Source organism: Nicrophorus vespilloides, unplaced genomic scaffold (assembly GCF_001412225.1).
Source record: "Nicrophorus vespilloides isolate i.1.1-1 unplaced genomic scaffold, Nicve_v1.0, whole genome shotgun sequence".
Taxonomy (NCBI): domain Eukaryota; kingdom Metazoa; phylum Arthropoda; class Insecta; order Coleoptera; family Silphidae; genus Nicrophorus; species Nicrophorus vespilloides.
The window spans coordinates 398,445-424,214 of NW_017100106.1; the positions used below are offsets into that span (position 1 = coordinate 398,445).

General features: G+C 32.7%; 6 protein-coding genes across 6 annotated transcripts; 4 read left to right on the forward strand and 2 right to left on the reverse strand.

The window, feature by feature from the left end:
• The first annotated feature begins 4,548 nt into the window (after positions 1 to 4,548).
• On the forward strand, positions 4,549 to 9,922 carry LOC108568308 (sodium-coupled monocarboxylate transporter 1-like). The gene is made up of 9 exons (XM_017929309.1): positions 4,549 to 4,781; positions 7,573 to 7,732; positions 7,793 to 7,910; positions 7,959 to 8,026; positions 8,453 to 8,607; positions 8,663 to 8,803; positions 8,857 to 9,075; positions 9,130 to 9,400; positions 9,466 to 9,922. Exons 1-9 carry the CDS (start codon positions 4,588 to 4,590, stop codon positions 9,901 to 9,903), a joined length of 1,764 nt encoding a protein of 587 aa, XP_017784798.1. The 5' UTR covers positions 4,549 to 4,587; the 3' UTR covers positions 9,904 to 9,922.
• A 172-nt stretch (positions 9,923 to 10,094) lies between these two features.
• Positions 10,095 to 14,190, forward strand: LOC108568261 (protein O-mannosyltransferase 1). The gene is made up of 5 exons (XM_017929235.1): positions 10,095 to 10,666; positions 11,972 to 12,760; positions 12,817 to 13,367; positions 13,423 to 13,640; positions 13,702 to 14,190. The coding sequence occupies exons 1-5, from the start codon at positions 10,398 to 10,400 to the stop codon at positions 14,188 to 14,190; spliced, it is 2,316 nt and encodes a 771-aa protein (XP_017784724.1). The 5' UTR covers positions 10,095 to 10,397.
• Positions 10,941 to 11,379, forward strand: LOC108568262 (protamine-like). The gene has a single exon (XM_017929236.1). The coding sequence runs from the start codon at positions 10,964 to 10,966 to the stop codon at positions 11,369 to 11,371; it is 408 nt and encodes a 135-aa protein (XP_017784725.1). The 5' UTR covers positions 10,941 to 10,963; the 3' UTR covers positions 11,372 to 11,379.
• Positions 11,451 to 11,941, reverse strand: LOC108568263 (protamine-like). Its single transcript, XM_017929237.1, has one exon. It carries the CDS (start codon positions 11,818 to 11,820, stop codon positions 11,491 to 11,493), a length of 330 nt encoding a protein of 109 aa, XP_017784726.1. The 5' UTR covers positions 11,821 to 11,941; the 3' UTR covers positions 11,451 to 11,490.
• Positions 14,191 to 15,445: 1,255 nt separating the features above from the next.
• LOC108568260 (proteasome subunit beta type-7-like) lies at positions 15,446 to 16,655 on the forward strand. The gene is made up of 3 exons (XM_017929234.1): positions 15,446 to 15,618; positions 15,682 to 15,861; positions 15,934 to 16,655. Exons 1-3 carry the CDS (start codon positions 15,557 to 15,559, stop codon positions 16,520 to 16,522), a joined length of 831 nt encoding a protein of 276 aa, XP_017784723.1. The 5' UTR covers positions 15,446 to 15,556; the 3' UTR covers positions 16,523 to 16,655.
• A 1,066-nt stretch (positions 16,656 to 17,721) lies between these two features.
• On the reverse strand, positions 17,722 to 23,937 carry LOC108568294 (cullin-3). The gene is made up of 10 exons (XM_017929283.1): positions 23,202 to 23,937; positions 20,953 to 21,150; positions 20,689 to 20,874; positions 20,429 to 20,632; positions 20,194 to 20,373; positions 19,911 to 20,134; positions 19,701 to 19,854; positions 19,466 to 19,636; positions 18,892 to 19,124; positions 17,722 to 18,826 (listed from the first exon to the last, which is right to left on the reverse strand). Exons 1-10 carry the CDS (start codon positions 23,259 to 23,261, stop codon positions 18,124 to 18,126), a joined length of 2,313 nt encoding a protein of 770 aa, XP_017784772.1. The 5' UTR covers positions 23,262 to 23,937; the 3' UTR covers positions 17,722 to 18,123.
• Positions 23,938 to 25,770: the final 1,833 nt, after the last annotated feature.

A 25,770-nucleotide genomic window follows, 5' to 3' on the forward strand; every position in this document is an offset into this window, starting at 1 on the left:
GGAGATTGTTAAAAAAATGTTGAAGATGTTTTGATTTTAAATTTGTATAAAGGAGGCGGAAAAAAAGACGAGAAAATGGATTAATAATAACCATAAGATGCGATGCAGACACACCGCTAAATAGATTATAATTATATTTGTTAAGGTGCCGCGGCGTGTCTGCATCACTTTTTGCTGTGATGATTGTTACGTATAATATGATGATACCAGGGTGAGGAGCGGACGAAACGATGATGATACATTTTTTTTTATGCAACTAAAGAGGAAACGAAACTTAGTTGCGCTTAAAAGTACAAAGAAATTAAGAAGGATAAGGAAGAGGAAGGAGCAGAAAATTAATAGTGACTCGGAGGTATAATATAGATTTTAGGACCTACCCTATGAGGTCTAAAATAAACAAAGTAATTGAGCCCAAAATTATTATTATATAAGCGGGTTTACCTTGTAAAAAATTATTTTTGATAAAAATTGTTTGTTGGGGAGGATATTTTTTTGTTAGATTTTTAAAAATATTAAAAATTAATATAATTAAAGAAAAAAAATAGCGGGATCGCTTTTTAATTGAATTCGTGAAAGAAATGGATATATATTATATATATTATGTATAAATTAAATTATTTGTACAAAGTGTGCCAAAAATGAGTAAGAAAAAAAGTGGGCGAAGACGCGATTAGTGTTGTTTTTAGAAAGTAAAGATGAAAAAAATAATCGAAAACAAGGGTACATATATTTATACTGGTGGTAAAAGAAGACACAGAGAAGCACGCAAAATACAAAGAATGAAAGAAAAAGCCCAAGAACAATCGGGATTTTGTAGCCAATCCATTTATTTCACAACAAACAACGGCAAATTGACAAAGTAAAGAGACGAAGAACATCGCTTCAATGAGAAAGAAAAGAAAAAAGACACAAACTGCTATTTTTTAGAAGAAGTTAAAAAGACGAACCCCCCCTCCAAAGAACAAAAAAAAAATCACAAAATTGACATTTTTGTTTGAACAACTACTGAAACTCCACATTAATTTGGAATTCCTCCAAGCATGACGCGAAACACATTAATTTCTGTAGAAATCAAAACTTCAAGGCAATGCAAAACAAAATCTAATAGCGCCTAAAACAACCTCAAATGATACGAATACACAGAAATGAAAATCCCCATGAAGAAAAGTTATCAAGAATCCCTGGCTCCATTTAAATTTGATCCAATTCAGGGCATTAAAAATTGAATTTTAAAGGATACCCAAAAGAAGAAGGAAACATTCAACAAACCCAACCTCCCCCCAATTTAGACTCTATTGCGATTAAGCGATTGAAGCTCCCCCCCCTCCCCCCGAAAAATAAAACGTTGAGAGAGAAAATTCAAATTTAAATCGCTAGGGAGACATTAAAAATAAAATAGTTTATAGTTTCATTACTAATATGTTAAATCAGTAAAATAATAGTAAGCGTTGATTTCTATCCATAGCTGAAATCAAAAATCATAAACGTTTCTAATAATTATTATTTGTGTATCTTTTTTTTTATTTTATATATATATTGTTCAGTTATAGTTTTTATTATAAAATAGTTACTGTGGAAAGGAGACTGACTTGCAGAAACCTGCCCCCGGTTTGTAGAATATAGTGCTTTAGGTTGAATTGGATAAAAAAAAACGAAAATTTTAAGAGGGACTTGTTTTAAAGAAATATCATAAAGATGACGAAGATGCTATTGATACCCCGCACGATGTAAATGTAAAGAGTTTTTTTTATCCAAACCTAAGAAGTAACTACCTCAATAATTATAATATTATTAAAAAAAGTATGTTGTTCTTGTTTTATTTACTATTTTTTTTTGGGTAAACATATTTAATGAAAAAAATATAAATAAGTTTTAAGGAATATGAACTTTTTTTCTGGTGAATGCTATTTGTACGGAAAAAAAGAATGTGAAACTAAAGTTTAATGAAAAAAAAAAACGAAACTTACATTTAATAATAGTCGTAAATACATAGAGTCAAAATTTGTTGTCAGTGTGCCATTTTTAATTTTCAATATTTAATTGTGTGTCTTGGATGTAATAAAAACTATTGTAAACTCTCGATCTAGCTGCATCGACTGCGAGAAAGAGAGAGCATTCGAAAAAATAAAAAAAATAAAGTAACCTAGGTTTATACAAGAAAAAAACAACACGAATAATATTTAATTAAACAAATGCCAATCAAATATTATTCGACCCATTTTTTTTAGTAGATGGAAAAATGCAAAAAAATAAACATAGATTTTAATATAAATATTTGTATTTAAAAATTAAACGCACTATATTTAAAGAAAAACAAACTGTATATTGAAAAAAAAGGTCGAAGAGGAGAGAAAGAATGAAGAAAACAGGAAGGTGTTTTTTCTCAGGTATATAGCTCAGGACGTTTATATTTAAAGAAGAATCGCTATATAAATTGGACTTACTTTTAGTTTTGAATCATTTTTTTGTCACTTTTGTTGTCATTACTTTGTTGAACTCTTTTCATTTTATTAATTGTTTATTGATAGGAAATAATAGTAATTCATGCATTTCTCGTTTTCATTTTTAGAATGTAAATTTAATGATATATGGTGTTGATAAGGATAAAAGGCCGTTTTTAAAATTGACTAGAATTTTTTTAAGGAAAAATAATTTTAAAAAAATAAGATGTTTACAATATTTAAAAATAAGTATATGTGCTTGCAGTTTAAAATGAAAAAAAAAACATGAGTTTGGTGTATAAGTATTGTAATAATGGCATATTTCTATTTTCATTTAATTTCATTTTTTTGTCTTTGTTATATTATATTTTCTTGATTACTTTTTCCTTCCTCTGTTCTATTTTTTATTTCTATAGATTTATATAGTTTCTTTGTAAGCTTATTATGTTTTATCACTATATATATTATTATATATTATATATACATTTAATCCACTAATATTTGGTACACTTGATTTCTTTTTACATTGATTACTCTGGTTTTATTTACTTGTCCATTTATTTCAGTTAAATAAATAGTGTTCCCTTAAAAATATATTTATTTATTTAATTCCTTTAACATCCTTTCTATATTTTCAGCTAAATAAGTGTAAAAAATGATGAATATAAACAAAAAGTATGGAAATGATGACTTTTATTATTATATAATAAATGTTATTCCGCTTACCCAAACCTAAGTTGAACTGCTTGATGTGACAGTTGAACGCTTTCCCTCGTAGGTTTATAAATTAATGGAATGTCTTTTTGTCCATAATCCTCACTGTGATTTTTTTCATTATATTCCCATTCTAACATATTAATTAATTTAATTTTTAATTTAATTTCACATAAATAATTTCCTTCTAAATATACAACGCTCATCACGCATTTTCAACGATCTAGATTCATTGACACTCGTCTCCTTCGTTAAAATCTAAAATTTGGTTAGTGGATGAACTGATCCTTGTAATTTCTCTATTTTCCTCTATATTATTTGTCTTACACTTTATAAATATTTCTTTATTTTGTTTAGAATATATCTTTATTTTGTTCAATTAATATTTAGTTTGTTTTGAAATTTTCAAACCATACTTTAATGAATCCGCATTAATCGAAGCCGCACTATGTGAGGTTACGCTCTATATGTTAATATTACAGTGGACAGATAAAGCATTAATTTTATGTTAAATATAATCTATAGTCAATTGAATATTTATGTTTTGCCGTTTAACTTTTTAACATTTTAAGCAAAATCATTAATTCGATTTTGCCTTATTTTACTTTCATCTAGACCAGCGGTTTCCAACCGGGGAGGCGCGGACTATTGCCAGGGGAGGCGCCAAAATTTTTTAATAAATTAATTTTTATACCATAATATCTTGAAATAAATAAAACGTGTCTATATTATTTAATCTATTTAACAAAAATGGTAAGGAAGGCGCGAAAAAAATGTTTTTTCGGGGAGGCGTAGTAGCATAAAGGTTGGAAACCGCTGATCTAGAGTAAAGTATAAATTTGTTCAAAATATGCGCTTAATAATAATAAAAATAATTTATTGGCCAGACATCAATACAAAATTTAAAAAAAGTACATTCTATAAATAAATTTGAACATAAAATAAAAACAAATATTAATAGGCTGGCCAAAGGGCTATCAACCGAGATCTTTCCGCCCGAAACTATGCACTTATTTAACTTAATTAAATGTTTATTGGGTTGTTTAGAAATAAAATACTACATCGTTTGATTATACAAAATTTTATTTTCATTTCAACAATAGGTATATAGGACTTACTTAAACTGACATAAATCATTTAGAATGAACTGCATAGTTGAACAACTAATATTATCATGATAATACGAATTAATTTTATTATAGTTTGTTAATTGGTTGCAATGATTCGTTTTGAAGAGTAATTAGTTTTAGCTTGAGGATATTTATAAATAACCCAGTTATATAATTTCGCCTTTAACAGTCTACACGAGCACCCAATTTTTCAATTGCGACTAATATGCGCACATTAAATTGCCTATTGTACTATACACATTCACAATAGGGATCCAAAGAAATGATTCTTATTTTTAGTGTTAAACTGGAAGTGCTGCGAGATGGATCCAGAACAGGTGGAAAAGTATTTCGATGTTTTCGATTACATTGTTTTTGCGGCGATGCTTCTCATCTCTGCGCTGATCGGCGTTTACTTTGCGTTCTTTGCAAAAGTCAAGCAAAACACGACCAGCGAATATCTGATGGGCAGCAAAACTATGGGCATATTTCCTATATCTATGTCTTTAATTGCTAGGTAAGTTACTTCAATAACGCCTCTTCTTTTCTCGTCTCTTTCGCTTGCTCCTCTTTTCGATGGAATCATCAGAGGAAAAAGAGTCCGAACTTATGGGACTAGTCTCTAAAGTTCTTTTCAGCTTTTCTACACTTCTCCTCCTGTATTCATTGACCTCCTCATCTATACTCCTCCGTTTCTTCAACTTTCTTTTACCGCTTTCAAGATCATCTTGGTACTTGAGCACTTTTAACTCTATCCGTCTAAGTTTTTCATAATCCCGCTGTTGCCTTTCAGCTTCTAGTCGAGCGCTTTCTATGTCAAATATCTTTTTAGCAGACATAGCTTGCGATTCAATTTCCAAGGGATCCAGTGTTTCCCATTTGGCTGGCACAAAGTTGTCCAATGTTACTTCTTCCTTCTTCATCACCACTGTTACTTCCGGTTGCATAGGGCAATTCATAGATCGCGTTAAAAGAATTTTACCATCAAGAGGTTCATCCCCAGAATCATCAAAGTTTTCTCCAATGAAAGTAGCATCTAATTTATCTAAAAAGTCGTTGGGATAAACTCTCCACATCTCCCACGCTCTTAAAACTTTCATGACCCTACTTTTAAAGTTATCTTTGTATGCTGTCGTTCTTAAAGTTATCTCGAGGTGCTCAAATATTTTCACTAGTTTAGCTTGGAGTAAATCGTTGAAACCTTTCAATATTCCTCGTTTTAACTTTGTGTTGTACAATAAATCGGAAACTAAGTATAGACGTGCTGTTTTTTTGACCGCACTAGTTAGCGAGTTATCAAAAGATTCACAAAGAATATTTACAATATCTCTGCACGCTTCAGAATGCTTCAGACAAAACACGGTGGCTTCTGCAATTTTTGCTTTGCTTAAATTTAATTGTTTTATAATCTGTATAAATCTGAACTGCTGATTGTCTGAGAGATTTTGAAAGTCTGCTTTTGGTTTGTCGATCATTCCTCTAGTATAATCGGGAATAGTTGGCGGAATCCAAATTGAGCCCCCTTTGAACATTCTGAAGGGACGTGACGACCAGCTGGAAATTCCTTCACCGTTCATTAATGAAAACAGCTTCCACCGATAGTAAATGTGCTGCGACGATTTGTTATCAAAGAGAAATTGAAAGCTGGGATTGTTCATTTCCTTGTGCATAATTATAGCTTCAAACATCGGACCCTCTCGAATCACGAACTCGATTACTCTGTGTATGTTCATCAGCATCTTCTTGTCCAATGGAATTGTTACTTTCACAATAGAAGACCCTAACAATGCATGCATTTGATTATCGTTGTCGGGAAAAGTGAATGTTTTGGTCATGGGTTGAGCGTTGAATGGCAACCCGCTATAAGGAGGTGGGAGCATCATTTTAACTAACTCGGGTGGAATATATACTGGTTGCGACGGAATCTCTATAGGCTTCCCCCATGACACTCTCATATCATCGCGATTTCCTAATAAATTGAATGCTCGTTCGCTGTCCTTCCTGCTCATATAAGCAACAAACCCAATGTTTGTACTTCTGGTGCGCTCGTCCGATCTCGGCCACATTATTTTCACACTAGCCAAGGGACCGTAAATACCAAACATATGCATTAAATCCTGTTCCACCAATTTCGGATTTAAATTTGTCAAAAACAGATTAGTCGTTGTATCGATCGTCTCCAAATGCGAATCGGTGTTCCTACTGGACACTCTTTGACGGCAATCGCGGTCGAGATGGCGCAGCCTGAGTTCCTCTTTCAAAAGTTCTAAATTCGATTTGGGTTTGAACGTTTTTCCTTTATCGAATCTATTGTCTTTCACCAGTCTCGCGCATTCCATCGCCTTCCTGTGAGATTCGTATGAACCGCCCTTGACTATTGGTAAAGGATTATAAAATTTACCTTTTTCGTCATCGGTCTGCCGTGACGAGCCAGGGTTGTATATACCCGATTTGATAAACGTTTTTGACGTTGGATTTGCATTCTGGAAAGTGTCTATAAACTCTTGAAAGGCGTGAGCCGTCTCCTCCTCTTCCTTGTTTTTTCTTTCGATAAACTTTTTGTAACTCGACATTTCTTTAACTGTTTACAAATACTAGCAATAACAAATGCAATAATTCTTTTGTTTTCGATTTATATTTGTTTACACATGTAGCCAACATACAAACATGCAAAAATAAACAAAAACACATTCAAACAAATTCCTATCAAAATATTTTGTTTAACAGTATTTCTATCATATATTTATTGTATATTTGAAAAATATTATTTTCAGGTGACTAAATAGCAAATTTTGTATATAACAGTTGGTATTATGTTTATTTATTTTTTCTATTTTTTTTGCTAGAAAATTGGTATTCTATTAATAACATAACGTTCTTCTGTTTACCACCTGCAACAGGTACTGATAATATTAATAATATACTTAAAGCTGTGGTTAAATTTTCAAGTTGAATTAGTTTTAGAGCTTCTTGCATATAAGCATATTTTGTCTGTTAATATAATTTCCAAGTACCAACAATGATTTAATACATTTGCTATTATATTTCTTAACTTTTCATTAAAATTGTTAACAGTTAATTATTTCTCCTTTATTATTATGTGACTGCTTCAATAAATATTATTATAATTTATTATTAATAAAAAAATACTTTTTTTTGTATTTTGTCTTTATAAATTGTATAATTAACCTTACCCATAGTCGCGACCCCGACATTTTTTACATCTTTTACGCATAACTAAATAATTGTTTATTATTGAAATAGCCTTATAAACGATCCAATTTGTGTTAATTTATGTTTGCTTTCAGTTATATTTCAGGTATTAGCATTTTGGGTATTCCGGCGGAAATGTACACCTACGGCACCCAATTTTGGATGATAATAACATCCGAATGTCTTGTTTCAATTACAATGGCCGTCGCCTATTTGCCCGTATTCTACACACTACAAATTACCTCCAGTTACGAAGTAATCTTTGTCAATTACTTGTATTAATTTATTTTATTATTACATCTATTTTCATTGCAGTATCTGAACTTACGATTCAATCAAACTGTAAGATTACTAGGATCTACACTTTTCCTTCTCAAAATGTTACTTTATATTCCAATTGTTATCTACGTGCCCGCGCTGGCTTTTAGTCAAGGTAAACAATCACTACTAGAACTTTATTAAATATTACAGTTTCATTCAGTTACAGGAATTAATCTTCATTTAATAACGCCCATTGTATGCATCGTTTGTATTTTCTACACAACGTTGGTAAGTTGAAGTAAAATTTTATTTATAGTTAGCTTTGCATTCATAAATTGACAAATTTCAAATAAGATTTGCATCAAAATTTATCAGTATATAAACAACACACATAAATAAAATCATGGATAAAATTGAAGAAATAGATCAAACGGAGGAAGAAGCCGAAGAAGCGTTCGAGCGGCCAATAGGAAAGATATTCACCGAAGAAGAATTATCTATGTTCATGTTGATACTTTGGTCCTCCGTATTATCGGTCTTGGTTCCCATCCTTTTACTTCTGTGCCCAAAGCTGATGCAAGGCGGTCCCGCTGTTTTAACAATGTTTGTGTTTGTCCTTTTGGGCCCGATATTTAGGATCACCATTCGTGATCTGAAACTTTTTTTCACTGGATGTGTATCGACATACATGTTTTATAGAAGTACTTTCTTTAGGGTGGACTGAAAGCAGTTGTGTGGACAGACACCATTCAAACAGTCGTCATGTTCGGTGCATTAATTGTTGTGATCATTATGGGAAACATAAGCATTGGTGGATTTGAAGAAGTTTGGAGCAGGAACGATGCAGGTGGCCGGTTGGAGTTCTTTAAGTAAATAAAAAAAATAAATTTTGCAAAAGCGAAGTGTATTCATTGTAGCGTTTAGTTTAGATTGGGATCCGACAATCAGACATTCTTTCTGGACGGTTTCTATTGGAAATTACTTTGGTTGGTTGGCCAGCTGCTCCATAAATCAAGCAATGGTTCAGAGATGTTTAGCCATGCCATCGTTAGCGTCAGCTAGAGTGTTAGTAATAACACTAGTAACAATAAAATATCTAACATTATAACTTGTTTCAGTACTATCGGTATTTTAGTCATTGGAATTATGATTTTGGCCTCGATGTGCTGCTACATGGGATTGCTAATATTTGCGTCCTATCATAAATGTGATCCAATAACTCGAGGTTCCATAGCTAAATCAGATCAACTTCTTCCGTATTTCGTTATGAAGATTGCTGGAGCTGTTCCTGGACTACCCGGTTTATTTGTCAGTGGGGTGTTCAGTGCAGCTCTAAGGTAAACACTTAATTATAATTAATTTGTACAATTTTATAACATATCTGTTTACAGCTCAATGTCGACTGGTTTGAATTCAATGACTGGTGTCATTTTCGAGGATTTAATTAAGCCGCACATCAAAAAACCTTTGTCGGAATCGCACGCTAGCTTCTTGATGAAAGTAATAGTGGTCCTAATAGGAAGTATTTGCGTGGGTTTAGTGTTTTTAGTGGAAAAAATGGGAGCATTAATTCAAGCATCCGGAAGTTTAGCTGCAATAACAGCGGGTCCACTTTTGGGTATTTTCACTTTGGGAATGTTCTTCCCATTTGCGAATCCAAAGGTATTATTATTCCTTTGAATCTTGCAATATCAATGTCAAACTGTTCATTCCAATTTGTATTGCAGGGTGCCTTGGCCGGTGGAATTTTGAGCGGAACGCTCGTCGGGTGGATTTCTATTGGGACCCAATTGAAAATGGCCAACAAAGAAATTATATTTCCCCAAAAACCGGTTTCAGTCGAAGGTTGCAATGCGAATTGGATAGCCGAATATTTGTCTTCCGCCGTAATAAATGAAGGAAGCAGTTCCAAGATAACCGAAGAACCTTTTTTCCTTTATCAACTCTCGTACATGTACTACACAGCTTTGGGGGCCATCGTTGCGATAATCATAGGAATTTTAGTGAGCTACTTAACAGGCTGCAACAAGAACAGATTAATCCACAAAGACCTTCTATCTCCGGTGGTGCATCGATTCTTACCGGAACAAAAAAGTGAAATTCCTGAAGACAAGGACGTTAAAAACCATATAAAATTAAGTCAACTCAGTTCAATAATTAATTAAATTGTTAAATCTCGTACACACACAAAAAACATTATTTATTTTTTTACATATAATCTCATCCAAACAACAAAACAACATTTTTTTATAGAATTATAAATCATAAAAACGTTGTTTTAAATAGAAATGAATGTAATTAAACAAGCAATTAAAAAAAATACATAACATTTTAAAAATCCATACCTTTCCTCGAAGATCAGATTTATGACCGACAGATGGCACTATATGTTGCTATATTTAATTCTAAACCAGCAACAATTCTTTATTCAAATATTATTAATCTACGCTAAAAAGAAAAATGCTCTTAGCGTCTTTATATGTAAAAATGCTTTAAAAGGTAATTTATGTACGTGGAATGGGCTTGGAGAAAGTACCGTTAGTTGTTTCCCCACCAAATCAGTGTCAAATGCTGGAAACTGACCCAAGAACCCATCGTTGTATACGTTTCAAATTTGCGTTAGGATGTGCATTTCATGAATTAGTTGTTTTGTGAGAAAATGGAAAAGGTTTCCAGTAATAAGATCGAGAATATCGAAGATGTGAGCGAGCATGCGAAAACAGCTGACAAAGATGACCGCAAAAAGAAGGTTGTTGTCATGAAGAATGATAATAACCGTGGCAACGAGCACAAGTGCAACAGGGATGAAAATGACAACAGAAAAGGATTGTTCAATATAAATTTTCAAATAGATTTAGTGTCCATCGTCCTTTTCGCATCCGCAGCATTCACACGCATGTACAGATTGGATGATCCTAAAAACATAGTGTAAGTTTTTATAACAATTTTTATCGCTATATAAACATCGCAGTTAGCTTCAATTGGATTATTTCCTTTATAAATGATGTGGTAATATCTGCATTACATGCATTATACTAAACTATTTTTTTAAATATTACTTATTCTCTCTGCAAATTAAGTTGCCTATAATTCATATTTATGAATTACAAACATTGTCTTTTTTCCTATTGGCATTTAAAATGTTGACGCAACGTCAATGAAATATTAATTTTTAAATTATGCACATAAAATTTAACGTATATTTAATGATAAATTGTAACAAAAATGAGTAAAGAAAGTTCAGTTTGTCCACCAATCAGTGAGAAAAACTCCAACAATGTGGGTAAAGTGACTAGGAATCCTTTTTTGAACTTCTTGAGGCAGTACCGAACGGAGCACTGCGATTGGAAGGTTGTCCAAGTTGCAGTAGAAGGTGCTAAAGTTTGGCACCGCTTACCGGAACCCGAAAAAGCAAGATACAGACAGGAAGCTTGCGGCGCCCCGAAAATTTCCTACAAAAAAAGGATTAGAAGCAAAAGAAGGCGAAGAAGGGCTAAGAATTTAAAAAAAAATATGTGCTCTTGTAGATGTTCAACGAAAACAGTTGATAAGTGTCGATCAGATGGCTTCTTTCAACGTCTGTTTAAACGTTTTCTGTATGTCGTCGCTCAAACAAGGAAGGAAGGACATTAAAATGTATTATACATGATAATAAGTGTGTGAATAAATAAATATATTTATATTTTTGTTAATATTATATTATTGACAAGGACTACAAATTGAAATTTAAAATTTTTAAACGAATGGTATTTTCATCTGCGACATCCGCCTGAGCGCTTTGATCTCCTAGAACGACGACTTCTCGAGCGTTTTCGACCGTGCTTGGATCCGCACCGACTTTTACGTCTTTTGTATTTAGTTTTAGGTGCACAACTCGCTTCTCGTCTATACTTTTCCTTCTCATGCTTTCCCATCTTGCACCAAACCCTTGCACCTTCCACTGCTATCTTGACCACGCTCCATCCACAATGCTGACGACGAAATTGACGCAGGAAATTTAGAAATGGATTTCTGGTCACCTTTCCAGATCTGTGACATTTCTTCTTCTTGCCGCATCCACTTCTACTGCGATGTTTCCCCATTCTATCCAATTAAAACCCAGATAAAAAGACTTTGTAAAAAGTTACAAAAATATTAAAAACGATTCCCCACTTATGACATTTTTCAATGTTTGAAACAAAAACACATTGTGTTGATCCGTGATGACTATGTTTAATTATGACTTATTTCCAGATTCGACGAATTGCATTATGGAAAGTACATCTCGTTGTACATGAAGAACACGTTCTTTTTCGATACACATCCACCACTTGGAAAACAGCTCATCGCTGGACTGGCTTACTTCGTTGGATATGATGGCAAGTTTAAGTTCGAGCGCATCGGAAGCTCCTACTCAGATGGTGTACCTCTATTCGCTTTGCGCTTCATGCCTGCTCTTTTCGGAAGTTTGCTGATTCCCACTGCCTATCATTTAATGTTAGAACTAGGTTTGAAACAGACTACTTGCATTCTAGCAAGCGTCCTTTTACTGTTAGATAACGCAATACTAACACAAAGCAGGTTCATTCTCATGGAATCGATGCTCTTGTTTTTCTCCTTGTTTGGAATACTATGCATCTTGAAATTTAGAAAACTAGACTTGTACAGTCTAAAATGGTTTACGTGGTTAATTCTAGCAGCGATAAGTTTAACTTGTGCCCTTTGCATCAAGTATGTGGGTTTCTATTCATGTTGTTTAGGCTTGGCAATTATCGCTAGAGATTTTTGGAAAATCCTCGGCAGCAAACAATACTCTGATAGAAAATTGTTAACTAGGTTTACAATTCAAGCACTTGTTATCATTATTATACCAGCTTTGGTATATTTAGGAATTTTCTTTGTACACTTGAAAGTTTTATACAAAGCGGGACCTCACGATAGTATTATGACGAGTGCCTTTCAGGCTTCATTGGAAGGAGGCTTAGCATCAATAACAAAAGGACAACCTTTACATATCTCTCATGGATCTCAAATTACTCTAAGGTATATATGATAAAAAAAATTCAGTGAAATAAATTGTAATTGTATATTTGTTGCAGACATACTCACGGAAGAACTTGCTGGTTACATTCTCATCAGCACGTTTATCCTGTCCGCTATCCTGACAAAAGAGGCTCTAGTCATCAGCAGCAAGTGTCCTGCTATTCATTTAAAGACGTTAACAACTGGTGGATTGTCAAGAGACCGGGAAAGAATGATTTAGTTGTTGAACAACCTGTCGACGTTATTAAACATGGTGACGTTGTTCAACTTGTACATGGAATAACATCAAGGGCTTTAAATTCCCATGATGTCGGAGCCCCGATGTCCCCGCAATGTCAGGAAATATCTTGCTATATTGACTACAATATTTCTATGCCAGCACAAAACATGTGGAAAGTCAATATTATAAATAGAGATCAGTTTGGGGATAAATGGCATACAATTCAAAGTTTAGTTCGCTTGATACACGTAGATACGAATCAAGCACTAAAATTTAGTGGTAAACAATTACCGGATTGGGGATTCCATCAGCACGAAGTAGTTGCAGATAGAATTATCTCTCAAGATGATACAATTTGGAATGTTGAAGAGCACCGATATACTAAATGTAATAATCTAATATATGTTAGTTTTTTTTAATAATATCTGTCTATTTTTTTTAGCTGAAGATCAAAAGGAAAGGGAGCGTGATTTAGTAAATGCAGAAATGATTCCAACAGCTGTAACTCACTTATCTTTCTGGGATAAATTATATGAATTGCATTATAAAATGATGTTTTCAAGTAGCGACGGTGTCCAGAATCACATGTATAGCTCTGAACCAATTGAATGGCCTCTCATGTCTCGAGGCATAGCATATTTCGTTTCAAATACGAGCAACGTAAGATATTTTAAAATTGAAAGTTCTTCATAATTTTTAAATATTTATATAAATGTTTCAGGCCCAAATCCATCTTCTTGGCAATATTGTCATTTGGTATTCATCGACTGTAAGCCTTGCCGTTTACTTTGCATTATATACATTTTATTTATTAAGAAGACGACGCTATTGCTTTGATTTGGACGAACATACATGGAACAGATTTATTTTTATCGGGGAAATCTTCTTCGTGGGTTACTTATTCCATTACTTGCCTTATTTTTTCGTGGAAAGAACTTTGTTCCTACACCACTATTTACCTGCGTTTGTTTTTAAAGTGCTGCTTATGGCTGCTTTGATTGAGCATATTTTAATACTGTTAACTGATGTTTTAAAAATTAAACTTCTGCTGTACTGTGCTTCCATTCTTTTATCAATCTGGTTGTGCAGTGTATGCTACATATTTAAGAAGTTTACTGTTTTAAGCTATGGCATGACTGACTTAAGTACTGAAGATATTTTAGATTTACGATTGAAGGATACTTGGGATTTTATTGTACATAAAAATTAGTCATAACTTATAATATTTTAAAACTCTATTTTGATATACGTATATTTTAGATATTGTACTTATTGTATTTTGTTTACTCAAATTTGCAACAAATTTAAAATATATTTTTTATAAAATTATATTTTTTTAATGCAAAGAGATTTATATCATTTTATTTATTGATATAAATCTCTTTCGGCACTATTTCTACCCCTTTCGGGTTTAACAGCCACCTCAAATTTTTGTTGGTTTTTGGGAATCGAACCAACGACCAACGCCTGTATCAGTTTTTTGTGATACAGGCGACCATTAAAATTATATTATGATTCATTTTATGACTGAAACTGGAGTTTCATTTGCGCATGATGTTTTGTTGAGTTTTGAACTTGCAATGCCTGCAATCATCTTCTTCGAGTAATGAGTCTCCTTCTTGAAACCCCTTCACATTTAGCTGGGTCCTGTCGACCACTGTCTTCACATATCGGTAGGATCACTTATTATCTACAATGATTAAGCAGTGGTGAGTGTCAGGTCGAAACCTCTGCAAAACCAGTAAATAAGACCCTGGAAAGTCTCGACCTGTCTCCCCGGAGTGCGTGTGGCCTAAGTTGAAACATAAACATTTCGAGCCGGGGTTCTGGCGACACTAAACAGAGGAACAAAATAGTTGAACCTCGGATCGGTTATGTAGTTGTGATTTGTTTTATTAAATGGAATGAATGGAATCAGTGGCCCGACAACCGAAATCCCGTTTATCGAAATCCCGACGTTCGAAATCCCGAGTGTATTGAAATCCCGACGTTCGAAATCCCGAGTGTATCGAAATCCCGACTACCATAATCCCGACAATCAAAATCCCGACTATATCGAAATCCCGAAAATCTAAAACGAAAAGAAAATATACAATAATAATTAATATTATTTATTGTTATTAAGAATAAATAACAACAATTAATAATCGTGCAAAAGAGCACAAAAATATTTTTTTCAGTATCCGTCGTACCTACTAAAATATAGTACAATAATTTAAAAATGTTATTGTAGAAATTATAAGAATAAAAGACACTATCGGGATTTCGATATATTCGGGATTTTGATTGTCGGGATTATGGTAGTCGGGATTTCGATACACTCGGGATTCCGAACGTCGGGATTTCGAACATCGGGATTTCAATAGACGAGATTTCGGTTGTCGGAGTTGCGATTGCCACCGAATGGAAAACAGCGAGGTGACGAAATCTGTTCTGGTTTTTTTTATCTATGTTGGTAGACCTGCAAATTACTATTGAAGTTTGCTTAAGTTGTTACAAGTTGTTATTAAATTAAAAGTCATCTAGGTTTCGATCTACCGGACTTCGACAAATACCGTATATAAAATATTATTATCATGTCTAGTGCATTGTGCCCAGAAATTCCAACCCCTGGATTTTCTTTTGAGAATTGTAAACGGTCAGTATAGAATATTTCTTATTGAATTTGTTGTGTCATTAACATAACCTCTTTTTCCTGTAGTAATGCTACACTAGCAGCAAAGGGTTTTCCAACCCCTAAAGCTACAAAAACTGGTACAACAATTGTGGGCATAATCTACAAGGATGGAGTAATTCTTGGAGCCGATACAAGGGCCACTGAAGATACCACTGTGTCTGATAAGAATTGCCAAAAGATTCATTATTTGGCACCCAATATGTAGTAAGTAATAGTATTGAAATTTTAATGTTCAATAGTTCTGTGAAATGTAACATAATATGTATTACTTTTTAGTTGCTGTGGTGCTGGAACTGCTGCAGATACAGAGATGACAACTCAAATGATTTCTTCACAATTGGAACTCCATCGTTTGTACACTGGACGTGTTGTGCCAGTATGCACAGCCAATCAAATGTTGAAGCAGTATTTGTTCCGTTATCAAGGACATATTGGTGCTGCTCTTGTTTTGGGAGGTGTTGATAGCTCTGGACCTCATCTATTTAGCATTTATCCCCATGGATCAACTGATAAATTGCCTTATACTACTATGGGTTCTGGATCATTAGCTGCAATGGCAGTGTTTGAATCACGCTGGGTACCCAACATGGATGAGGAAGCTGGTAAAAAACTGGTCAGAGATGCCATTGCTGCTGGTATTTTCAATGATTTAGGATCTGGTTCTAATGTTGATTTATGCGTCATTCGTAAGGATAAAGTTGATTATCTCAGAACTTATGATGAAGCTAATAAGAAGGGCATCAGACAAGCTTCGTACAAGTATCCCAAGGGTACAACTGCTATCTTTCCCAACAAAACACAAGAATATAAAATCGAAGTCACAGAAGAGACAGTGACTCCATATACAATGGACACTTCATCTTAAACTATTTATATTTCTTTATAATTTCACATATTTTGTATTCTAAAAATACTTTTAATTAAAAAAATATTGTGGTATCAGTAATTGATTTGTATGTTACTTATATTTCATTGCTAATAAATTTCTTTTTAATTTATTTCAAACAAAATTTGTTATTTTCAAAGCAATTCCATGTTTATGAAATTTTAATACTTATAAAATATAGAGCTTTAACAGAGAGTAAACGATATGCAGCAAGTCATAATTTCAAATTCATTCTAACAATGGAAAAGCGAGATACACTATGCAACCAAATTAACAGTGAATTTAAATCTTTTTTTTTGTATTTATTGAAACTAAAAATAAAAAACAAATATACTTCATATATATTTTCTTTCCGTTTTATAAGTCACATGCGATTAGTCTGCAATTATCGGTTACTTTAAGTATTTACATAATATTTTTTCAAAAGCTATAGAGCTAAGACAGTTACAATGTTAAAAATAATTTGAAACAATGAATACAAACTAGCAATGATTTCACATTATATAAATTATTGTTCTCTTTTATTTGAAATTAATTTATATCGATAAAATTAAGGCTATAAAATATTCTCTCATAAAGATAAAATTATCAGTATTGTAAAAAATATAGATACAAGTATAAGTAAATAATCTAACAATTAAGAATTAATCATTAACTCACTTTAATTTATTTACAACTATTTTCCTTTCCATTTCTTTTTCACAAAATACAATGTTAAAATTCCGCGAAAATAAATTCAATTTCAACACGTTTCGTTTGAGTGTTTCATTCAATGATCATTTATAGAATATTACACACCACGTTAATGTTTATCCGTGAATTAGCTTCTTTTTCTCTTTAATTAATTGAGTTGGGAACATTTATAGTAAGTAAATGTTGATTCTAGAGAGGAATACAGAAAACTATACATAAAACAGAATTCAATTAAATATTGAATTAGTTGAATTTTAAACAAAAAAAAGTTTTGATTATACAATATACATTCACACAATCAAATATGAGGAAAAAAGAGATAATTATTGTGGGGGTGTATAAAAATATATTACCTTTTTTGTAATCGATTTTGATTCAATATTCAAAAATGTACAGTGATATTGTTTGTGAATAAGGGATAGGGGAATTCTGGCATTACATAATTCAATAAAGGGAAGATTGGGGGATCTTTAAATTAACCTTAATAATATCGATACAGACTGGCTGAGAAAATATTAAACAAAATAATAGTAAGAAAGAAAACACAAAGAGAAAATGAATATACGCATGCTGCAATAAGAATAAATTTCGTTTAATAACAGTTTTATATGTTCTCTCGATAGCGCTTAGGGCTTTCTTTTTAATATTTTAGTTACACACAGGTGGTAGAGTATAGAATAAGAGAGAAAGGGGTTGTATCACTATTAGAATAAAGCCTGAAGATGTGCATTATTAAATAATTATTAAAACGTAATAAGCACTGCTTTCATTATCAGGTTGAAATTGGGGGAGGGGGGCGTGGCCGGTAGAAATATTTTCATTGTTTCGGGAGGGATCGTATTAAAAAATAACACTAAATTAATATTTAAAAAAAAATATGAATCACCTTATGCAACGTATGTGTACACTTTTCGGTCCTCGGGAGTACGAGCCAAGTACTCGCGTTCAATAAGACCTTCTATACGCTTTTTAATTATTACCGGTGATGGTAAAAATCTACTCTTCAACTGTTCTGTAACCTCAGCCACTAGAATATTGTGCGCCATCCGTTTCCGAGATTTCATTATGCGCACTATAGCTGCCTCAATCTCGTGCTTCCTATCCTCGTCCACCTTATTCCTAGTTTCCCTCCGTTCGGGTTCGCTTTCTCCTTTCGCAGCCACCGTCTGGATCTTAACCCTGTGCAATTTGGACGTAAACGAATCGTTGATGAAGAACTCGTGCACGGGCTCGATATCCTTGGTTTTCGGATTCTTAATAAGGATTCGTTGTGTCGCCTTGCCCATGGCGAGCGATTGGAGGGCTCTGATCAAATCCCGCTCCGGAATATCCGTTTCGTTCTGAATCTCCTCATAGGTCAATTTGTCATGATTATTGAACAGCATCAAGACCACCATTTGGTATGTCGACACCTGGATTATATGCTTCCTGGGACCCGTGCGACTGGTAGAGATGGTAGTCGACGATGAACACGCCCCGTCCTTCTCGGTGTCTTCCTTCTTCGCTCCATAGAAGACCGCGTTGAGATCGGCATTTCCTAATTGCGGTTGCAGCGTCAACTGTCTACCACTATGTTTACCTAAATAAAACCTAAAACAGTTTCCTCCAACGTAAAGCAACTCCGTTTTTATATTCTCATAAACATTATTACTGACCTACGGAAGGACTCAAAGGCAGCCTGAGGAATGGCAGGTATGTGGCACTTGGGCGTTGAACTTTGCGTCGGCCAGAAACCAGTGGTCAACACCCGCATGAATAGATCTACTCCACCTAAATATGTTTCGTTTTTCAAAACGTGCTCCTTGAACTCGTCCATTATAGTGTTAGATACGGTCATGTCCTTGAACATGCCCTCCAACTTCGAGGTGAACTGGCATCCGCATTCCGTCTATAAAAAAAATAGGCATTTAGGTGATAATATTGGCAATCAACGTAATTCTACTAAATTTATACAGAGTATAATGTTATAAATAGACACTTCTATTATTTGAGAGTAGATGTTTGGTAATTTGTTCAAGTATGATCAAACATGTATAGAAATGTTTTAAAAAATATTAATTTGAAACAAAATATTACTTTTTAAGCAAAAATACATAAAATAATTACATACATCAATACTTGGAATTCAATTAATTATTTAAAGTATCACATAATGATATTAGAAATAGCAATAAAAATGATTAATTATGCAAAGTCAAGTCTTTTTAGTTATAAAACATATTAGTTTACCTTTAATTTTGAGATCATGTTCTTTTCCCAATCGTCGCTGACAGATTTATTCAACAAAAGTCTCTTAGCCAAATGTTGCTTATAATATCTTTCAAATACGTCTTTTTCTTGAAGAAATCGGAAAAGCACCATAGATTTGTCTAAGACTAATTCTATATCTTGTTCGGACATCTAAAAAGTTGAAATTTAAAAAAACATTATCATTATTTAATTGGGTCAAGTATTAATTACTTACCCCTTTAACGCCTTTCTTTAGTTTATCATCGATAAATAAAGAGAGATACTCAGGACTCTTGGGATTTAAATTAAGAAAATGTTCAAAATCAGATGCAATCATTTGCTTAAATATCTTGTCATTGTTGAATGAATTTACCAGGAAATGGTCAAACCTAAAATAATTTTTAAATTAATCATTTAGATAATGGATATTGATTCAGTTACATACCTATCTTTCAGATCTAATAATGATTGGACGAAAGTGATTGCATTTGTGGAAGTTTGATGTTCCTCTTCTTGAACGAGAGCCTTGCCTTGTTCTCGTAGATAGTGAGATACACAATCAGCCATTGTTTTCAAACCGTCGTTCACTCTTCCGAAAAGTTTATACATACAAGCCAAATGTTCTGTTTTTTGGTTCTTTAACATATGAACAACTCCGGAATTTTCCATCTGTAAAGTGATGTGATTAAAAAGACAATAAGTGACAAGTTTATGAAAAATATACTTACTTCAACTATAGTTTTCATATGCTTCTTAATTAATTCCTCCTCGACTACTTCAACTATTCTACACTCTGTCGATTCATCTAAGTAATGTTTCGCGCGCTCAGACTCTTCGTTTATTCGCGCCTCCACTTTCTTTATATATACAGATGCACTATTTTCCTGTAAAAATTTTTGGCTCTCCACCTGAAAAGAAGAAATTATAGCAAACTGTTCAATATAAATATTCAACGGTATTTACCTTATAAAATTCGGCAGATTGTTGCAGGAACGGCATTTCAAAATCTTCCTCGTAGATTGTTCGCTTGTTAATTCCGAGCACCATCAGCATTTGACAAGCATTTTTGATTGATATACGATCCACTTTTTCCCCTCGTCGCTCCCTCATCACCATATTCAATAAGGTTTCTCTTAGGTGATCCCGAATGCATCCGTATCTCACAACCTGAAATCGACATTGATTTTAACTTACATTCCGATTTGGATGATCGAAGTAGTGACCTGATCTCTATATATAATAAGTCCCAAATTATAAACATTATCAACATCATTTTGCTGCACATATACACGGTCCATGTACATTAGGATATCACGAATCATGACCATTGAGGTTTGATGGTCGGTCCAAGCTTGATTCAAAGTCATTAGGAAATTATTGTTGAGCGATTTCAAAACGTCTTCCCTGACCTGCAAACGTTAGAAATTAATGCGTATTTCAATATCCGAATGTATACTCCAATTTCTGTGATTATATAAAGTACGTACTTTTGTTTCCAAATGCTGTGTGACGACCTCCTTCAAACCAGTGTACAGCCTCTCTCCGTGCTTGTGTAATACCATTGTATAAGCATTACGGTACAGTTCCTCGAAACTAAGCCCTGAGTTGTTCTTTTTCTGTATTTCCTGGATAGCATTTTTTAGATGTGCCCATATGCTATCCACATACTTCTCATCCATATTCATCTATAAACAAACAAGCAAAAAGTAACACGTTAATAACGATATCAATAACAAGGCCAAATGCGTTCGATGTTTGGATTGGTTCTCTTTAGTTTGATTTAAATTCGGTAGTACCGTGGGATTTGTGATCAAATCTCCGGGAGGTCCCCATCCTGAAAATTGGCCACCACCAGAGTTAGCTTTCATGGCATATTGTTCATACATAAAAGTAGTCCCGATCGCAGAGAGAAAACCACGAAATTGGAAAATCTCAATTCACGTCACAGACCTTGAACTTCCATTTATGAAAAAACTAAAACAATAAGGCACACATGCACACAATCCTAACTCAGTGGTCCGCCTCTTTGTAAAAATCAAAAAATACTAGAAATTTTGCTTTTGACGTTTCCTTTTGAACTTTTAATTATTTTTTGTCAGTGCCTGGTTACTTGGTTTTTCGACTTTGAATAATAATAATAAAAATTTACTAGATAATTAGACAACGTTACAGCTTCAAAACTCATCAGATTCGGTATTTGTCGCATTTTGAATGTTAATTAGTTTTTATATCTATAACATACTTTACTCGTTTGGTACTAGTCGATTTCGACACCAGACGCAAGTTCAACAACGAATTATCGACAAGTACCGAAGTACACACTAAACAAGCTTTTCGACTAGGAAGAATATTTCATGTGCGAGCGGGGGACGACTTCCAAACATTCTATTTTTTTATTTGACCAACCCAACGAACACTTTAAAATTGCTTTGTGGGCACCACATTGCCGACCCCTGCACTAAATCATTAAATTTATGATAATTTTCAATAAGAAAAAATACATTTATTTTAGCTTGCATTTTATACACGTAAGATTTCCTGTAAATAAATATAACAAATGAATGCTAACTAAAATATAAATCTATTCATCAAACGATACGATTTTTCAACAAAAACTGTCTCAAATTTTTGTGTAATCTAATTATACTGGGAATCTCATCAATATAAATCGAATTTGTAAAAGAAGTACTAACGTGATGTAAATCAGATCTGGAGTGATTTTGCTATGATCACAAAATAATATAATCAATGGGCTTGCAAAAAAAAACTACACATTCATAGCTACTTCTACAAAACTCTGCATTTTTATCTTGTTTACATATATTTATTGACCAATCGATAACATAACCACTAGACCTCTGTTGCAGACAAAATATTATACTAATATCTAAACATTTCATAAAATTATATTACTCTGTCAATATTTAAATAAAAGACCAACAAGTGAACCAACATTTTATCCTTGTTCTATACGAACTAATAAAATAAAATACATATCCTTCAATAGCCTCATTTGAAACAAAAACCTATTATTATTAATTAATCAATATATGTAAATATAGATACTAATAATCATTTTAAGTTTACTTTTATAATAAACAAGAAAAAAATATATAAATTGAATACAATAAAACCCAATAAATACAGAGGAAATGCGTATTTGATGAGAAACAATTTATTAACCCATATATATTTAACATTTTTAAATTTTAATACAAAAACAAATGCTAAAGGTAGATTTGGTAAAATAGAAATTTTGGTTTGCACCTTGCAAGTGCTTTTCTACTGAGAGATAATAGTACGTGGGCTCTGATTAAGATTTAATCAAAATTAATAAATAATATTTTGAAATGTCATTGTGTTGTTGCATTTTCGCATTGAAACCATGCGAAACGAACAAAACCACCGATTTTGTTCATAGTATCAATGTCAAAAAGAGGTTAGAATTACTCAAAAATTATCACTAATTGGGTATTATGTTTTTTTTTCTGTTGCTGGTCGTGTCGTTCTTTGTATTTTGGAGGTTGACATAAGAGGACAATGTACTCAGAAGACTGACACTGAAATGAGTATATTGGAAATATCAATGTTATAAATAGAGTGATAGAAAATATAAATGATATCCAAAAACAACAGAGAAAAAGGAAGGAGCAAATATATGTAGCGAATAGTGATGATGTTGATTTTGATGATGATGTTGTGTGTATGCGAGTGTGGGGAAACGTAGTGTACTTACAGGAAAGGCACGGATCCTCATTTTGCCCTCTTTCCTGGCCATGGGCCCGTTTTTCATCATCTCTCCGGATTTTGGTTGGGTGCTGCAGCGCGGCCCACTCGAACAAGAAACAAAAAGTAAAAAAACGAAAATGATATATCCACAACAATGGTGAATATATAATTAATTTAGAATGGTGCTTAGTTTAGTTTTCATCGCTGCCGGAGCACGTCTTTCATTCCGTATTGATAGCAGCAGAGTCACTGTAATGTATTTTTTATGCAACATAACCAGCGGTCGGGCCGCTCGAAGAAACTGGTCTCTGATAACAATTACGGATTTGCACTGGGAACGGTGATTTTGAGAAACCAATGACAGACATATCACTAATGATTTAAGTGTTGAACAACCTGCATAGTAGTATTTTTAGTTACGAATCTAGAGTGTGTGTGGCGAAGAGGGTCTCACTCACTTCACTTCTCTTCACCTCCTCTTTCTTTTTCACGGTCACTTTTCCAGCGCGATCACCGAATCATCGACCACAAAGTTTATCGTCCACCCGTCCAGCCCCGAATTCCACGCACTAGCTCAAACGCTCCAGCACAATTTTGACACTAGCAACGATACAACAAACTTTCTTTTTCCATTTCTTTCATTATCCATTCCATTATGCCATTGGACCTTCAGCTGTTTTTCCATCTATTAGGCGACATTGCAACTACATTAACCTGTCCGAAACCCCCACTTCTACTTCTTCTTATTCCTTTTTCATAAGACTGCCGCATCGAATCTACCCGCGAAATTTAAATTTCACCTTGATTGATTAGCAATATTAATTTCACCTGTATCACGAAAATCCGATACAAAAGAACGTTGGTTCGATCCTCAAAAACCAACAAAAATCTGTGGGGGCCTATAAACCTGAAAGGGGGTAGAAATAGGACCTTGATTATTATTATTGAAATAATTGATATAAATCTCTTTATAAAAATATATTAATTTATAACAGCGATTTTAAACCATTTAAATCATGTATACTCAAACAACATCATCCATAATCAGTTATGTTTAATACAAAAAAAAACAAATTAAACATCCGAATATATTAACTAAGATAGTTATTACCTGAAAATGATCATGAATGCTACGGGTAAAGCCATAACATTTATTAAAAACGACGGTAAAAGAAACTATTCAGTGATAATATTTATAACATGTTTTTAAATAAACTACATTTAATAAAATATAAATAATTTGGTAGAAAGACCTATGGTCAATATTATTAAATATATTAATTATATAGTTAACAAAAAAAACAGATGTATTAAAATTTGAAGCATCTGCACTGCATATTATTTTATTGAATAATTTATAATTATAACTCATTTTTGAAGAAACACTTTTAATTAAAGATCGTAAAAATACTAATTAAAAAAGGTCTTTCTAAAAACAATATTTCTATTGTATTCACCACTGCAATAAATGCAAACATTTTTTGTAATTGTAGCAAAACAATTAGTAGCGTTTCTTTATCTAATCAAACACATAACATTTTGTTTATGTATAATCAGAAACAGGTTCTAACATATACACATATACATACAGTAAAACGCAGATTTTCCGTTATAATTAGGGAACTCTAGAGCACGGATAATTGAAAAACACGCTTAATACAAACATCGCTTTTATTTGCATATTATATTGATATATAAAAAATCATTTTGAATCATTTTACAATGCAATCTGTAATTTTATTGTTTAGCTTATAAAATAAATACTAGGACGGCCGCGACCACGGTTATCCCGAACTGCGGTAACTTCTTATTGCATTTTCTTGAAATCATAAAATAAAAACATGTTTGTAAATATATTAAAAAATAACTTTTTAAGGTGTCAATGACACATCTTTTTATAGTTATCTAATATCAAAGTGGGTTTTTCAACAAAGAATACAATAAAATTGTTATTGTCACAAAAGCGTTAATCGTTGGAAATCTTTGTCGTGGAAAAAAATATGTGTATTGAAATATTTTCCTGTAGTTTCCCGGGTCTTTATCGAAATCTCGACAGTATCAAAATCATGACAAGCAAAATCCTAACAGTATCTTATATTATTTGAAATAGACATATTCATAATAAACTTTAACACTAAAAAATAATCTAAAATACTATTAGTTTATTAATTGTTATTATATATTGTTAATAACAATATATTATTGTTATTGCATTGACTTATTTATAATAAAGTAAAACAATAAGAAATAATCTATAATACAATTAGATTATTAATTGTTGTTATTTATTATTAATAACAATAAATTATTATTATTTTATTTGATTTTGTTGACTTATCCATAATAAACCTTAAAATTAAGAAATATTCTAAATTAAAATTAATTTATTGTTATTAATAAACTAATTTTATTATATAATATCACTTACTGTTAACTTTTATACCTTTCGGCACACTAGACAAGGGAATTAATTTCAACAAAATTAAATATACTTTATCAAACATACAATATATAGATAATAATTTAATTAGTGACAAGGGTGCAATTGATTTTGAAAAAGAATTAAGTCAAAACGC

What these genes read in the sequence shown, in the direction of transcription:
- LOC108568294 (XM_017929283.1), bottom strand. Translation starts at nt 23,261, where the DNA reads ATGATGAAAAACGGGCCCATGGCCAGGAAAGAGGGCAAAATGAGGATC. An exon ending in CACAGCATTTGGAAACAAAA is followed by an intron (nt 20,875 to 20,952) that starts GTACGTACTTTA and finishes TAACGTTTGCAG; the next exon opens with GTCAGGGAAGACGTTTTGAA. An exon ending in GCCTTTGAGTCCTTCCGTAG is followed by an intron (nt 18,827 to 18,891) that starts GTCAGTAATAAT and finishes AAACTGTTTTAG; the next exon opens with GTTTTATTTAGGTAAACATA.
- LOC108568260 (XM_017929234.1), top strand. Translation starts at nt 15,557, where the DNA reads ATGTCTAGTGCATTGTGCCCAGAAATTCCAACCCCTGGATTTTCTTTT. An exon ending in TCTTTTGAGAATTGTAAACG is followed by an intron (nt 15,619 to 15,681) that starts GTCAGTATAGAA and finishes TTTTTCCTGTAG; the next exon opens with TAATGCTACACTAGCAGCAA. An exon ending in TATTTGGCACCCAATATGTA is followed by an intron (nt 15,862 to 15,933) that starts GTAAGTAATAGT and finishes ATTACTTTTTAG; the next exon opens with TTGCTGTGGTGCTGGAACTG.
- LOC108568308 (XM_017929309.1), top strand. Translation starts at nt 4,588, where the DNA reads ATGGATCCAGAACAGGTGGAAAAGTATTTCGATGTTTTCGATTACATT. An exon ending in CGCGCTGGCTTTTAGTCAAG is followed by an intron (nt 7,911 to 7,958) that starts GTAAACAATCAC and finishes AGTTTCATTCAG; the next exon opens with TTACAGGAATTAATCTTCAT. An exon ending in TCCCATTTGCGAATCCAAAG is followed by an intron (nt 9,401 to 9,465) that starts GTATTATTATTC and finishes TTTGTATTGCAG; the next exon opens with GGTGCCTTGGCCGGTGGAAT.
- LOC108568261 (XM_017929235.1), top strand. Translation starts at nt 10,398, where the DNA reads ATGGAAAAGGTTTCCAGTAATAAGATCGAGAATATCGAAGATGTGAGC. An exon ending in GATGATCCTAAAAACATAGT is followed by an intron (nt 10,667 to 11,971) that starts GTAAGTTTTTAT and finishes ACTTATTTCCAG; the next exon opens with ATTCGACGAATTGCATTATG. An exon ending in GGATCTCAAATTACTCTAAG is followed by an intron (nt 12,761 to 12,816) that starts GTATATATGATA and finishes TATTTGTTGCAG; the next exon opens with ACATACTCACGGAAGAACTT.
- LOC108568263 (XM_017929237.1), bottom strand. Translation starts at nt 11,820, where the DNA reads ATGGGGAAACATCGCAGTAGAAGTGGATGCGGCAAGAAGAAGAAATGT.
- LOC108568262 (XM_017929236.1), top strand. Translation starts at nt 10,964, where the DNA reads ATGAGTAAAGAAAGTTCAGTTTGTCCACCAATCAGTGAGAAAAACTCC.